The sequence below is a fragment of the Nymphalis io genome, chromosome 11, assembly GCF_905147045.1.
Source record: "Nymphalis io chromosome 11, ilAglIoxx1.1, whole genome shotgun sequence".
Classification (NCBI taxonomy): Eukaryota; Metazoa; Arthropoda; class Insecta; order Lepidoptera; family Nymphalidae; genus Nymphalis; species Nymphalis io.
This window is the reverse complement of record NC_065898.1, coordinates 3,652,341-3,668,460: the sequence shown is the minus strand read 5'-3', so window position 1 is coordinate 3,668,460 and position 16,120 is coordinate 3,652,341. Positions and strand designations below refer to the sequence as shown.

Below are 16,120 nucleotides of genomic sequence, written 5' to 3'. Positions count from 1 at the left end.
ATATTTTATTGTGTATTCATACCAAATAAAAAATTACTTTTTTTTTTGTTATTAATAATTGTATTTCTATAAACTTTCGTCCATGCCCATTATTCGAGTGTTTTGATTATAATTTAGTTTTGTTTCCGATTTATCTGTTCCCTAGAGGTATTTTTATTTTTTAGGCTCTTACCGCGTTATTTCTAGTCCTTCAGACTGAAGAGGCGGTTGCATCGTTGCAGGTATTTGGTATATAACAGAATCATATCCCACGCAGTGGCTTGTGACTGAATTGAAGACGCGATATTGCGTCAGTAGGCACTATATATACTTATTCCACTTTTATGACTACAAAGCGCCCAGTCATTTCAATGTGATTGGAGAAAGGAGAAAAATTCATAACCACATATTAATGTGACTTATAAATGATAGTTTTTGGATTATATCATTACAATTGTAGGTTTCTTCCATAAATATATTCAAACTCTTTGTTACCTTTGTTACATGAGTATGATACATTTACGTGAATCGTCTTTTTTCAATTTTCTGATAATAAGTATTTTCTATAAGCTACATTATGATTTTAATAACTTACGGTCACTTATAAACGTTGCTTAGCTGCTGTTTAGATAAACACTGATTTCTCCCTTTCTATCATTAATGATTTGACATTCTAAAGAAGAAGACACAATATTGTTTAACTAATCACCCGCTAAACAGCGGTCATAAGTAAGGCCTTAATCATTAAATTAGTTCCATATGAAATACCATGTTGAACAGATGTTATTTGATTTGTTTTTAGTGTTATAGGCAGGCGGACGAGCAAATGGGCATGGTTAGTGGTCAACACCGTGTGTTATGGTTAGTGGTCACATACGACATTGGCGGGGTAAGAAATAATAACCATTCCTTACCTCACCAATGCACCGCCAACATTGGGAAATGAGATGTTATGTCCCTTGTGCCTGTAGTTACAATATAAGTATTGCTGCTAGTGGCAGAATATTTGATGAGTGGGTGATACCCACCCAGACTGGCCTGCACAAAGCCCTACCACCAGGTAGGTTAGATTTACTTTAGTTTAACACTTTACCTTCCCAATGCGACAAAAATAACATTATTGACAAGGCCTAACATTATTAAAGTATTTTTTTTTTTATAGAATAGGAAGGCGGACGAGCATATGGGCCACCTGATGGTAAGTGGTCACCAACGCTCTTAGACATTGACATTGTAAGAAATGTCAACCATCGCTTACATATCCAATGCGCCACCAACCTTGGGAACTAAGATTTTATGTCCCTTGTGCCTGTAATTACACTGGCTCACTCACCCTTCAAACCGGAACACAACAATATCAAGTATTGCTGTTTTGCGGTAGAATATCTGATGAGTGGGTGGTACCTACCCAGACGAGCTTGCACAAAGCTCTACCACCAGTATGGACTTAGTAATGTAGGTACGATATTTTATTTATATGCAGATAGAAGAATTATAATTATATACAAACTAAACTATAATATATAAATATATATTAAAGAACAACTAGCAAAACTTCGAAATTTAAATAATACCATGCGTATTATATAATGAGGTATGTTTTATTTGTTCATAAAATATAATCAATAAAATGTTTAGAACTATATAAATTTTACGAAAATATATCTTTTATATACGAATATATGTTTTCATTAATATCAAAAACATAAGCATGAGTTAAACACAGATAATTGAGAGAGAGAGAGGGGGGAATTTGTAGAAGTTGAAACCGCTACGTATTTATAAAAAAATTCTATGCTCCTTATAATGTCCACGTCGTAAGAAAAGAATCGTCGGTCCGAGCGTTTTCAAAGCGAACGCTGCCAAAACTATGACATGTTCTTAAAAACTTTATACTCGAGATTTGTAAGTCCAAAATATCTACAGAAAGAAGTCCAAAATAGCACATCGATCTTAAACAAGCAACAACAAATTGTTATATAATATTTTGTTAAAATAATATATCACAATAAATAAATAACGCGTTGATTTTTTATTGAATGTTTGATTTAAAGATAAGATATTTGAATCTAAGCATGAAAAATAGGCATATCAGTGGAACGGTATGATTACAGCAAGAACGAGTAGTTCATTTGGCTCAATACTTTAATAGTATTTTATGTCTCATTATCATTGGCGTAGCTACGGTTATTTTTAGGGAGGGGCCTGGGCCGCTACTATGAAAAAAAATCGAACTATGACAGTATGGAAGTGCGGTTTCGTTTCGTATGTTGATATTTAATCTATGGAGGGTACGTCAAAACATGAAATGAATGGTACGGATCCGTCACCTTGCCTGTATTCAAATTTAGCTAAACGAAATGTTCTAATCTAAATGTTCTGTATGTAATAAAAACTGAGTATGTACATAGATTGCCTGTAGACACTTATTTGATTTCAATGATTTTGTTTAATGTTTCTTAGATATCCAGCTTAGAGTTTTAAAACAGTAACCTAACACCTGGGATGGGCCCACCCGGCCCCCTTCTATATACGCTTATGCTCATTATTTAAATAATATAATGAATAAAACTCAAAATTTATCCTTGGGTTAGTAATAAATAGAATGTTCATAATTACTTACTCCACACAGTAGAGTTGGATCCTGACTTTTTAAAAAGACGTCTGAGTTAAGAATCTATGGGCATGTATTCTTGTTTTTGCCTCGATAGTAGATTGAAAAGGCGATATTTATCGATAATATATATATCTGCGACGATATTGATACCAATGAATGGCGTACACACCACAAAATTAAAATTAGTGGATAGTGTTTTTTTTAACTGTGTTTATACAAATTGTTATTACACATAATTTGTTGTTATGTCAAAAGTTAGCAACAAAGATGTATACGAATGTACCTAAATATAGACAATGAAATTGCAGACAAGCTATTCTTTCGGTAGCTACCGTTTTTGCGGTAGATCATTAACCCGGAAGGTTTGGGGATTGACGAGCCAAAAATAGCGGTCAGTCTAACCATAACTACGTACCAACGGGACTATGTCACCTCCTAATGGTCGGGAACACGCTTAGCTGAGCTTGCGTCAAATTAATTTTCCATTATTCTGAAATATACAGATTAGAATCAAAAGACATTTAAAAAAACGGCCTGTTATATTTTTAAATATAGTACTTATTTGATCAATGATAAGATTTAGTATTTTAACATAATAAATATTTTTAATTGACAGTGTAAAAAAAGGTTTTTTTATTATTTTATCCTTTCACACGCTCTTCTCTTATAAGTCTCTGTCTTATACGAGTTTCACAATAAATATGACAACTTATTTACGAAACGAATATCAATTAACTATGTTATTATTTTTATCTGTAATAATTGATATCCGAATGCGCTCGAGTATCTTACGATCGCATCATTTAAACTGAGAACGCTAAAAACAAAACAAAGAATCAATTCTATTCTTTAACCCGACGAGTGTTGGCCAGACAGATGTTCAGCTAAGATTCTAATTACACTAGACCACAAATATAGCAAGTCTGTACAGATAAAAATATACAAACTCCTTAGTCCATAACCTCGTTTTCATGTTCATGATAGAACCTAATTAATACATAGTTCACATTTAATATATATAACATTTTAATTATGTTTTCTTTGTTAACATTTTTGGAGCTTTTAATAAATGGAACACCAGCGCTTTGTAATACATCATAATTAATGCGTCCGACCGTTATTGGCAAACGAATTATAGCTACTTTTTAACAACTTTCATTCGAAATAATATTTAAATATAGTTGTATTCTTTATTTAAATAAATATGTAAGTAAAGTATTTTAAGTTACTTGATTCAAATACGTTTGAATACCATCTATTCTGTTATGTTACCTACTGAACATCAATATGTTGCTGTATATCAATTTGAAGGGTGAGTGAACCATTGTTATTACATACACTAGGGATATAGCACCTTAGTTCATATGGATGGTTGCACATTGATATACTCGTAACATGCCTATTTCCTCGTCTGTCTTCGTATTATACTAGTAAATTAAAAAGAAAGTGATATCTCAATGTAATATAATATTTAGTTAGCTAATTATGAAATAGTTATTTTGTCATTTATTTTATAAAATAAAAACAAAGCTTTTTATTTAAATATATGTAACACGCATGTGTTTTTTCATTCAATATTAAAAAAAAAATTCCCTATTTTAACTTTTAATTATGAAAGTGTTATAAAAGTTGTTATTTTTTATTAAAATAACGGTATATGTACTGTTAAATGTAATTATTTAATATTATTATGAGTTTTATGTAAGAAAATATAACCAAATTGAAAAAGAGTAAACTAATAAACGATAAATCAAAACCAAAGTATGAACCGTACATTAATTACGTATTTGCATCTGCAAATATGTCGTGAACAATCCCCTCGTACTTAATAAAATAAACAATGTAACTGTCTGCGTGGATTTTTCATATTATAGAAATGCATTTCCGTTTTTTAATATTAAAATCTAGTTTGTAATTTGATTTCACATTTTTGCTTTCTTATCTGCTTATTACTCTATGTACAGTCATTTTTATTCATATATCCCATGAGTAAATTAAAAAAAAAACATTAACACATTGATTTATTTAAACAAAAAACAACAATGATATAAATAGTAAAAATCCCGGGAAAAAAATATTTTACTTTAACCACTTCGGAATGGGGGCCTCAAATGGACCTCGGGGCCTTGGATCTCTAAATCTGATAGAAAAAAAATAATATTTTTTGTTTAGCTTTCTCGTTAACTTATTTTTTAGTAGACAAATAAAACAACAATCCTTATTCATTGAGTACAAATTCGGTTAATGCACTAATATATAGCGATGATCATATTAACACAGTCTTCACAATATATCGTATCGTAATTGTAACTTATGAGGTAAAAATATTAACATTTATTTAAAACAATAACACTAAAATAGTACAACTTTATTGCATATTTTAACACTTTCGACCCGCCCCGGCTTCACACTAAGTAAGTCGATGTATGTATTGTGTCGTAGACATTTCTTCAGAACTGTTTGATAGGAACAAATTCGCCGTACATTAATTTATTATAACTGTATCGATTTACACAGCGCACGCTATGGAACTACAACAGCGGCACATTTTTTCCGACTTCTGTACAAATATTATACTAAATTGAATTGTGCTTAATTAACATAACTATACATATTACTGGCATGCATTTGACTGCCTCGTTGGTCTAGTGAATAATATGAGATCCCGAAGTCCTAGATTACCCCAGTAAAATCGGGCCAGTAAAAAGTTGTTGTGTTTTTTTAAAAGTTATTGAGTGAATTTGTATATTGGTGAAACTTAAATGAAAATCTACACAGTAGTAAACTGTTCTCGAAGATTCCATAGACAACAAATATTTTTCCCGTTATTTATACGTACTTTTCTAGATTTTTAAAAACTTTAATGACCAACAAAATTGTGTAGTTCGAATAAAAGGCAGACTTAACGCCTGAAGAGATCCTCAACCAGTGAACTGTTAACTCTTAGGCAAATCAGAAATTGAAAAACTGAAGAAACTAAATGAGGACGGTACTACAACAATAAAACCAATACACAAATAATATCAAATTTCATTACGATCATTCTTGATGAGGTAAAAAACAGACAGATAAAGTTTCGCATTTATAAGTTGGCTGAATTTATTAACGTTTTAATTAAAAACAGTAGAATATAATACATTATTTTCTACAAGTGTTTGCTTCAAGATTTCACTTGAAACTTACTTATGAACAAATGTGATCGTCTGCACGTTATTCAAACATTTATTTCGCACATTCATCGCATGTTTCTACGCTGCGAAGCAAATTTAAATGGTGCATAAACCCTGAACATTTCCAATAATAGACCCAATGTCACTTGTGCCTGTTATACGCAAAATTTAATCGCAATTACCCAAATTACGAGTATAATAAAATCTTATTTCCCATACTGATATTTATATTGACAGAGGAAAAGGACTACTTAACCAAAAATATTTAAAGCCGCACAAATTAATTGTCAATTCAATGGTAGGAGAATTTTACATCATCAACACTTCTCGCACTAAACTTCTTCCACAAACATTAAAAATACAATTTTGTTTAGACTTTACATATATGGAGTATTCAGTAAAGCAATTCTGCAAGAACAATATCGAAAGTCAGCGCTGAATGTGAATCACAATTGTAATTTATCACAAGGCGATATGCGACATTGACAGTAATAACTTTAACATTTAAGGATCAAAGAACGTATCAAAGACGGTTTTATTTCACGAGTGAATAGAACGTGAATTACAAAATACCACTCCAGATAGTTGTTCCAAGCACGATAGTCCATGAAAACAAGTTATATATTATGTCCATAGTTGTAACGGCTTATAGTCTGTACAAGCTTAGTCGAGCTCTTAATGATATCGATTACCGTCACTGAGCGTCTTTGAGATATTACAAAGGTCACAAACGTGACGAGCGACTATTTTCAACTAACTTTTGAAGAATAAAATAAGTAACTAAAGTCAAATTTAAAAACTTTTTAACCAAAGTATAACACTTATTTATTGATTGGTCATAATCGAACACCAATAAAGGTAAAGTAACACTTGAGACTTAAGGAGAATCAACAAACTAATTGGGAACAATTCTACTAACAAATTGTCACTTTGTCTCAATCGAATCGAATGTTATTATATGGGTTCCGTTTTTCTTTTTGAGGTACGGAACCCTAAAATGAAAATAACCTAGGACCTTCAGGTCTACAACTGTGTAAACTAGCTACTAGACGAGGCTGTCAAATATTTAATAACAATAATATGAAACTAGCACAAACATTTTCTTAAAAATATTAGTACGATAATAGAAAATAAAGCCAGACGTTGTATTTTGTTACATATTTTTAATGTGTAATCACTTGGTATTTACTTTACCATGTTCAAATAAAGTGACAGGTGCTTTCGCTGTCTACAACAGACATTATAATTAAAATGAAATTACAGTGTATATTGAAATTTTGCGGTGTTTATGCACAGCATTCTGCAAAAAAATGTGTAGGAAAATAATTTTATAAATTTTATTATTTGCTCCTCCAGCTCGGCCACAACGCCATGGTTATACAAATAAATCGACCTGAAGTTATAGTTTATTTGTCTTCAGTTTTTTTTGTAAGCAAAATTTGTACAGCATTTTATCTGTAAAAGATAGATAAGTGTTGTACTCTACTGTATTTGTTCCCTGTGTGTTCTCTGGGTGTTTCGTAATGATTTTCGAGCTTCTTCTTAGCACCTTCAAATTAGTATGTCCAACGCAAAAAATGTGTAATTTTGTCATCAACTATGCCATAACTCGGTATATAGTATCTTTTTATGTTATATAACATTGGCATTATATAACATAAAAATATACTATGTATACCGTGCCCATCTTGAAAGCATAGTATAATATATCTAAATGTGAAAGTACCAATCAAATGAATTCAGAAAAACTAAAAATATAAATGTCTGTACATCCTTTATCATTCACCTACTTTATCATTTTAATATCGATAAATGTCAAAGTTTCCTTCAAGTATTATATAATCTATATAATTTAACATTGAAAATTGCACTAATATTATTTATTCTTTATTATATTTTTATCTGAAACGGGAAACTAAACTACTCTTATCATCTGATAACTTGGAACAATTGCTTAGAAACCTTCAAAAGTAAAACAAATCATGCGCTGATAAAAAACTATTTCAATGATAGCTTAATAAGTTGCCGTAGTAACAGCCTGTTAATGTCTCACAGCTGTGCTAAGGCCTCCTCTCCCTTTCGAAGAGAAGGTTTGGAGCTTATTCCACTACGCTGCTCCAATGAGGGTTGGTAGAATACACATGTGGCAAAATTTCAATAAAATTAGACACATGCAGGTTTCCTCGCGATGTTTTCCTTTACCGTCAAGCACGAGATGATTTATAAACACAAATTAAGCACATGAAAATTAGGTGGTGCTTGCCCGGTCCATCCCACGATCATCATCATTTAATTTAATTTAAAAAAATGTAGCTCATAAAAATACTTAGCCATTGATTTTTTACGTTAAAACATAAGTTTAATCGAACCGACATACAGCCACAGCATAACCAATTTTTTTGATGAAGCTTTTATTAGCTTCGATAGTCTGAGCAACTCAAGGATGCAAATTGGAACGATTTCAAGCGCACAATTGTAAATATTTTTGTATATTCCTCTCTTAACCGGAGGAAAATACTAAACAAACAGACACAGACGCCCAATGTCAATGCCCAATGACAATGAACGTATACAAAGCACTGGTACAAACGACCTAATAAGTTATTCGTACGTTGAGGAGCAATTTTTAGGTTTGATAGCGTATCACACGCAGTTATTGCAATATCGCGCTACAGCAGAACATATTTTTATTAGACAGACACCTGTAAAAATTCGTCCTCATCATCTATAAAGCCGAGACTGCATCAAATAACGCGATAACTATCATAACGTGAAACCATAATATTTAACACAATACAGTCGTTAAATGCAATCACTAAAGCACCCGAAAATACACATCTTTTTTAGATTTTATGATGGTTTTGTTTTAATAATTATAATAAAAATCTTACATGGTGTATAAACCCTATTACAACTTATTTAAACAAAACAATTCAAGTATATTCTTCCGCAAAACAGCATTACTTGGTATTGTTGTGTTCCGGTTTGAAGGGTGAGTGAGCCAGTGTAATTATACAAGGGACATAACATCTTAGTTCCCAAGATTGGTGGCACATTGGCGATGTAAGCGATGGTTAACATTTCTTACCGTGCCAATGTCTATGGGCGTTGGTGACCACTTACCATCAGGTGGCCCATATTTTCGTCCGCCTACCAATGCTATAAAAAAAGTTATTTGTATGTATAAGGGAGTGCAATAAAAAATGTTGACTATCAAAGAGACAAAGGTTCGAAATTCGTTTGTTTTATACTTGTTCGCATTGTGTTGCACAGGTGTGGTCGTAGCTTTATACATGATTCCTGCAGCGATCATATGACAGGTGCGGTCGATATTCGTCCGACATGCTTTGTCATTTTTAACTTTTTTTTAACAGCATAAGACTTACCTGAACTAAAATCAATACAGTTTACATGAATGGAGCATTTGTTGACTCACATTTATTGACACATAAATGTTTAGACCCTACATGTTCTAGGAAACAGGAAACGTAACAGTATTATGTTAATTGTCAACAAATGCTTTTCATTTTTAACACTTATTAAAAGGCATCAAAGATAAGAAAGAAATGTGCTTTGTATTTCTTATAAATACTTTACTTGGACTGAATATAACAACTAGATAAAATGAGAATTTCAAATGACAAGAGTTTCATAAAAAACGGTTTTATGTTTTAAACAGATAATTATTTTATTTGTTAATTTGATGCTACATAAATAAACATAAAAACAGATACTAAAAAATACAGGAATCTTATATTAAAAAAACACAAGGAAATTTATAGTGTTTATAATCTCGACGTAAAGTGCACAATTTTGACATACGACATTTTGCATTAACGCAATCTTACGGTAACGATATGCGATTATACTGTTGGTTGGTTATCGTAAATACCTTAGAAAATTTAAATCACGTATTTTGTGGTAGCAAGTGTAAGTTAGAAATAAGAACTATATTATACTAATTAGATTCAAAGTAAAATTGTTTCAATAGTTTTTTTTTTTTCTTTATTTTATATTATTATTACTAAGCGTACCTTAAAATGTACAATTCTGCTTAAAAATAGGTTATATTTATTATTATTATATAGAATTATTTCGATGATAACTTTATATATGATATGTACACAAACGTTTCTTAAATACATACTCAAACATATATAAAAGAAACAAAAGAGTAGCGACTTTTAAAAAATGTTTTCAGTCTTTGTTCCGTGCCTACAAATTTTCGACATGCTTTCCCCGACATGTTTCAATAAATAAATTAAATGGAACTGGCATGTTGTTTCACACACGGCTTCTTTTAATTGGAATTAGTACTTCATTTTTCAATGATTTAATCAAACGTATGTAGTACACAGTCCGATCTATTTACCTCTAACGATTTCTTGTTACTCTTACTAAAGGACTAGTATTTTACTCATGGTAAAAGATTGTGATTTACGTTTGAATTTGGATTTGCGTTTGAGTTTCCGTCATATTAAGTTAAGTATAGATTTATTATATAACTAAATATTCGTATTCAAAAATATACCCGTGTTCGTTGATGTTGATCCGCAACCTAAGATGAACGTGTCTGAAGGCGGTCGATTCGTTTTTAAGTTTTTTTTTTATTATGTATTTAGTCACTAATAGACTCAATCGACTTTTTGCATACAATTGTCTCGCAATTACACGTTTTTGTATATAATGACATAAAACATCCTATTTTACAGTATCGTATTCCCACAATATTATAACTTGTAATACACAATATTATTCCTCGTGGTGTTTTCCCTATGTATAATAAATACAAATTAAGCGCAAGAGTAGTCATTGGTGCTTGTCCAAATCCCTTTGATATGAACCCATGATCTTCACTCAAAATATACTTCTATCTACTGGTCCATATCGACTCGTTAGTAGTGTCTTTTAGAAAAGTTACTATTTATTTCTTATGAATTTTTATTATGACTATTTTAGTATTGTAGAAATATCGCAATGCTCATTTAGCATTTTATGAATAATTAAATTGCATTATTTTCTTGATTACTATAAATTGCACTATATAAAATAAAACATACGAATACTTTAGAATACATTATTTATTAAAATAAAACCATAACTATATAGTGTAGTTTAATTATACAAACTTACTAAAAAAAATATTACTTCAACTCTTTTTTTTATTGGACGTTGGTAATTGAGAACAATAGAGATAATATTTATACATATTGTAAAGTAGGAAATGTGTTATCCTTATCAATTTATCAGAGGAGATGCGCGCGCGCAATCATTTATCGAATTCCAGCCAACCTGAAACCTGCAGTAGCACGCCAAACAGCCGCCGAAGCACACGTATTTTGCAGTGTCGTCGTAAACTCATATGGCCGGACGGGATATAACAAATAATTAAAATGGTGAGTACACTGTGTTTCATATCCGTGTCAACCATTCTCGTGTCGTTTGACGTTGAATTGCAAGTTAGCAAAAATAATTAATGATATTTTATATATTTTTCAACGTTTGGAGCGTTTATAATTGCAATAGAAACATGAAAATATCATTAAGTATTTTTTACGTAAATTTCGTTTAAAATACTGCTCAATGTTTTGTTGATTTATGCGTATAATATTAATATAAAATAACAGTAACACTTGTTTACGTTTTTGTCAATTTTTTTTAAACAATTTTTTTTATATAATTGCGATAATCATAAATATTTTATTAGAATACGATAATATTATTTTTATACATTTTTTTCACAAGGTTATGTGAGCACGTGCTCGCGATCTAATAATCACGTTTTGTACCTGTGTTCATAAAAATTATATGTTTATCATCTCGAATTATCACGCAAAAAAGGCTGGGATACAATAAATTTATTATTATTTAGCTGATTAAATAATGATAAAGTCTATACATATATACGCGTTGTAAGTTGTTAGTAACCAATTATTTTTTACGAGTATATATTGAATGTAAAGATATTTCCAAAATTAATTGAAATCAGTTGTAAGAAGCTTTAATGACGCTATTGTAATCGAAAGTTACTGTAACTTGTAAAAACATGTAAAAAAGTATATAAAAAATGTGTTGCAGTGCAAAGAGGTTGTATATGATGGAAATAAATATAGTTTTATCTCTCTTGAAAAAATAAAAAATTTTATAATATTTTTTTAATAATTATATTCATCGTTAATTCCATTTGTAATGTATCTTATTTAAACACAACTTTTTTTTTTGTTAGTATCTCGCTCTTGAATCTAATTTAGTTTATTTGTAACAAGTACAACATTATCAGGAATATAAGTATTGATTTTTTTTTCACTTTAATAGTTTTACTAATAGGTACCACTATTATATAAATAATAAATATACAAGTATTGTGGAAGATCTTGGCACAATTCAAATAGATAAGGCTAATAGATTAAAATTAAAATCTTTTAAAAATGTATAAAAAGTTTGTGTAGATTATAAAGTGAAGGATACAATATTATAATTTTAATATACGAATATTATAATATAATGTTATATATTACATAGTATGCACTAATTTGTTTTTTCCAATAATTTTAGCGTAAATAATTCAATAAGATAGTAAAGTAGGTAGAAATCAGTTCTTTTTCCTTTCATTTAGACGATAATAGTCTTTATTGTATGAATCATATGTCTTATATTCATTTAATTGTAGACTCGGTTGTATTCCTCGGTGCATAATGGGATCTTACCCTTTCAATTTTTCGTTTTGAGTTAAAAATTCTCGAGACTTCTTTCGATCCTTTGTAACAGTAAATGAAAAAAAAATCTTACCTTATTGTGATTGCACTGCACACTAAGAGTTTTATAACAAAATATGTTTTTTTAACTTTTGTGATCAAATATTACAAAACCATATATATAAATAAAATTAATACGCAATATAACTTTTTACGTCTTTAGCTACATATGTTTAAGGGTTAATTAGTTAAAAGAAATTTCGTTCTTCTTTATTAAATATCAAATTAATAATGATAAAAAAAGAGAAATACAAAAATAGCTTATTTTCGAGTTTGAAAAAATTTACTTATTCAATTGCTGCAAAAAACCATTAAACTTTCTTCTTAATGGTCAAAAAAATACCACCTATTCAATAATCTACCACTCATTCTAAGATATACCCACTTAAGAACTTAAAAACCAGCCGAATACAAAAACACTGATTATATATTCTTTCCATTAATTATTGGTATTCACTATTAATATAATTATATCATTTATTTGAAACCGCTTGGAAGCGATCTGTTGTCACGTAATCTACAAATGACTCTTTTTAAATTTTATTTTATGGTAATAGGTAGACAAATTGGCAAATGGGCCATGATGGTTAGTAGTCACCACCGCCAATAGACACTGGCGATGTTATAAAATTACCATTCCTTGCATCGCCAATGCGCGGCCCACCTTGGAAACGAAGATGTCTCTTGTCTTGATGTATGAGTATTGCGTTTTGTTGATGAAATATATGACGTGAAGGTGGTACTATCCAGACGGACTTGTACAAAGTTCAATTTAACTTTGTAATAAAAAAATGTACAAGATCGCTTTATTAAAACCAAATTATATAATAAGTCATTTATATACAAGAGATTCTAAAAATATAATAATTTTAACGAAACGAAAAGCAAAAGCCTATCCATCAAAATTATTTAACGCTAATGGAAAACCAGTTTCATTCGTATTACCGCCATGCTATATGACAAAGTCTATCAGAGAATTCTACGTAAAACCAAAACCAATTGTCTGCATACTGAAATAGATTCAAACGTAAATTTTAAGCTAAAACTAAACGAACGAACTTTAAACGCTATTTTAACAATGGATATTATACCTTATTAAACATAAGTATACATTTAAGGAAAGTTATTTCATTTTTTAAATAGGTCTGTGTGTGTTTTTTTTGTGTACATCTTTGATTTTGAGACTTTGAGCACATCCACAAAGTTAATGGACCTAATTAAAAAAATACAATAAAATCTTGACGTCGTTGACGTTTCGGTACGAGAACAATAAAATAAATATATATTTATTTTATTTAAGTACAGAGAACTTTTTTTGTAACTATAATAATTATGTTTTGTAATTAAATAGACTTTCGTCACCTCCTGGCAACCATTTCGCTTCCCAGAATAAATATTACCAATATATTGTCAGAATATTTTTAATGATGATGATTAATACTTTAACACAAATATTCCAGAAAGTGTAAAGTGGTCCTACGTTCATAGATTTCTTACAATATTAATGCGCAACCAATCTATTTTTTTACAAACTAAATGAAACCACATAATCTATTATGTTATGTATCTTGCGATTAACTAACACACACTAAATTGTTTTTATATATATTTAAAAAGACACTAACATTGCTCACATCGATGCAAATTTATATACAAAAATACATAACAATTTATGTAAAAGTTAAAATGGTACTTTAATCACAAGCGAGACCGCATTTGGCATTAATATTAAGTAGCTAGAATAACATATTTTCAAATGTTACTTAAGGTTCACCAACTCAAATCCAATCTTATTATATTGATATATTATTATATAAGAAGTGATATATGTTTTAATAATCATAAAAATATACTTCTTTAATGTAAATCACAGAAATACTAAACATAATTGGATGCTGAGCGGTAAAACCGATAAGTGGGTGGTACCGACGCAAACCAAACTCCAAAGCCCCAATGCCACGTGAAACCTACGTAAACTGCTCCTTTACCAAGTTGTATTGAATTACAGGGTAATTGGAAAAACGTTGTTGAAATCTATTAATCTCAAACAGATATACCAACTTCTAGTTATAGTATATATACATATAATCTTATATTGTTAAGTAATTAAGTACTGACTAGTATTTGTAATCCTTACAGGAATAACTATAAATAATGCAAACATACCCCATATAATACTTTCTTTCCAAGATCTGGTCACTGAAACATCTTTTGACGAGCCGGTTGGCGTGGTTCGGCGTGAAAGGCAAGTATCTAACTTGCCTTTCACGCCGAAGGTTGTGGGTTCGATTCCCACCCAGGACAGACATTTGTGTGCATGAAATGTCTGTTTGTCTTGAGTCTGGGTGTAATTATCTATATAAGTATGTATTTACAAAAGAAACGTAGTATATGTAGTATTTCAGTTGCCTGGTTTCCATAGCACAAGCTTTGTACAAGCTTAATTTGGGATCAGATGACCGTGTGTGAAAAATATCCCAGGATATTATTATTATTATCTGTCAGTTGATCATTACACAGTAAAAAAAATATAGACATAAACTTGGAATGAATAGACTTAAAAAAAAATAGTTTTATTATTTATTTCAAAAAGCGAATTTAGTGCAAAATAAAAAAAAAATTATTGATAATTCATTCAATCAACCATAATTGTCTTAAATTCTCGCCGCTTCAAAGTAACTAAAAATTCGCTCACGGATCTGTCAGCAGCGCATTCTCTCAACGGACATTAGTCTTAATCTATCAGTACAGGTACCGCTTTTGTTACTCCGTTGAGAACTGTCAAAACCATTAAAAGTACTGTAACGACCCTGGCTGAAAACGAACGAAGAATAACAGTATCAAGGACAGCACACTAGAAACAATAGCAACCTAATTGTTGTTAATTGTCCCAGAAAGCGTTATATATGTCGTGCATTTATCTTAAAAAGTATCGGTTCTCGAAGTTGTTATCTAACTATAATTATTTACTCATAATAATTTTTTTTATATGTATGTTACTAGCAAAACCCGATGAAAGTTTTCTTTCTTTCCTTCTTTTAGATTAGTTTAATGTTCTTATAATGTAACTGAAGCCGAAATGACCCAGTGGTAAGAACACGTGAATCTTAATTGATGACCGTGGATCCAAACCCGGACAAGCACCACTGAATTTTCATGTGCTTAATTTGTGCTTATAATTCATCCCGTGCTATACGGTTAAAGAAAACATCGTGAGGAAACCTGCATGTGTCGAATTTCACTGAAATTCTGCCACATGTGTATTCCACCAACCCGCATTGGAGCCTAGCCTTCTCCTCAAAAAAGGGAGAGGAAGCCTTTAGCCCAGCAGTAGGACATTTACAGGCTGTTACGGACTGAATGTAACTGAAACGAACTAAATAAAAAAACAGTATTTCAGTGGGATAAGCATAAATATATATATTTTTAATTATAATACATTCAAGTTCATTGTAATGAAACAAAATGATATAGACACACAGATATTTGTAAGGTATTAAAAATTAATTAAGATTTATTATAATTTAACGGCCCTTACAATTAACCGGTAACATGTACATACTAATTGTCATAGCGATCAGTTGAGCGATATGGAAGTA

General features: G+C 30.5%; 1 protein-coding gene across 1 annotated transcript in view; it reads left to right on the top strand.

Annotated features, from left to right (window-relative positions):
* The first annotated feature begins 11,019 nt into the window (after positions 1-11,019).
* Positions 11,020-16,120, top strand: part of LOC126771897 (uncharacterized) — a 42,981-nt gene continuing 37,880 nt past the window's right edge. The window contains exon 1 of the mRNA XM_050492062.1: positions 11,020-11,162. Within this exon, the coding sequence (XP_050348019.1) occupies positions 11,160-11,162 (3 nt within the window). The 5' untranslated portion in view covers positions 11,020-11,159. The remainder of the gene's footprint in view (positions 11,163-16,120) is intronic.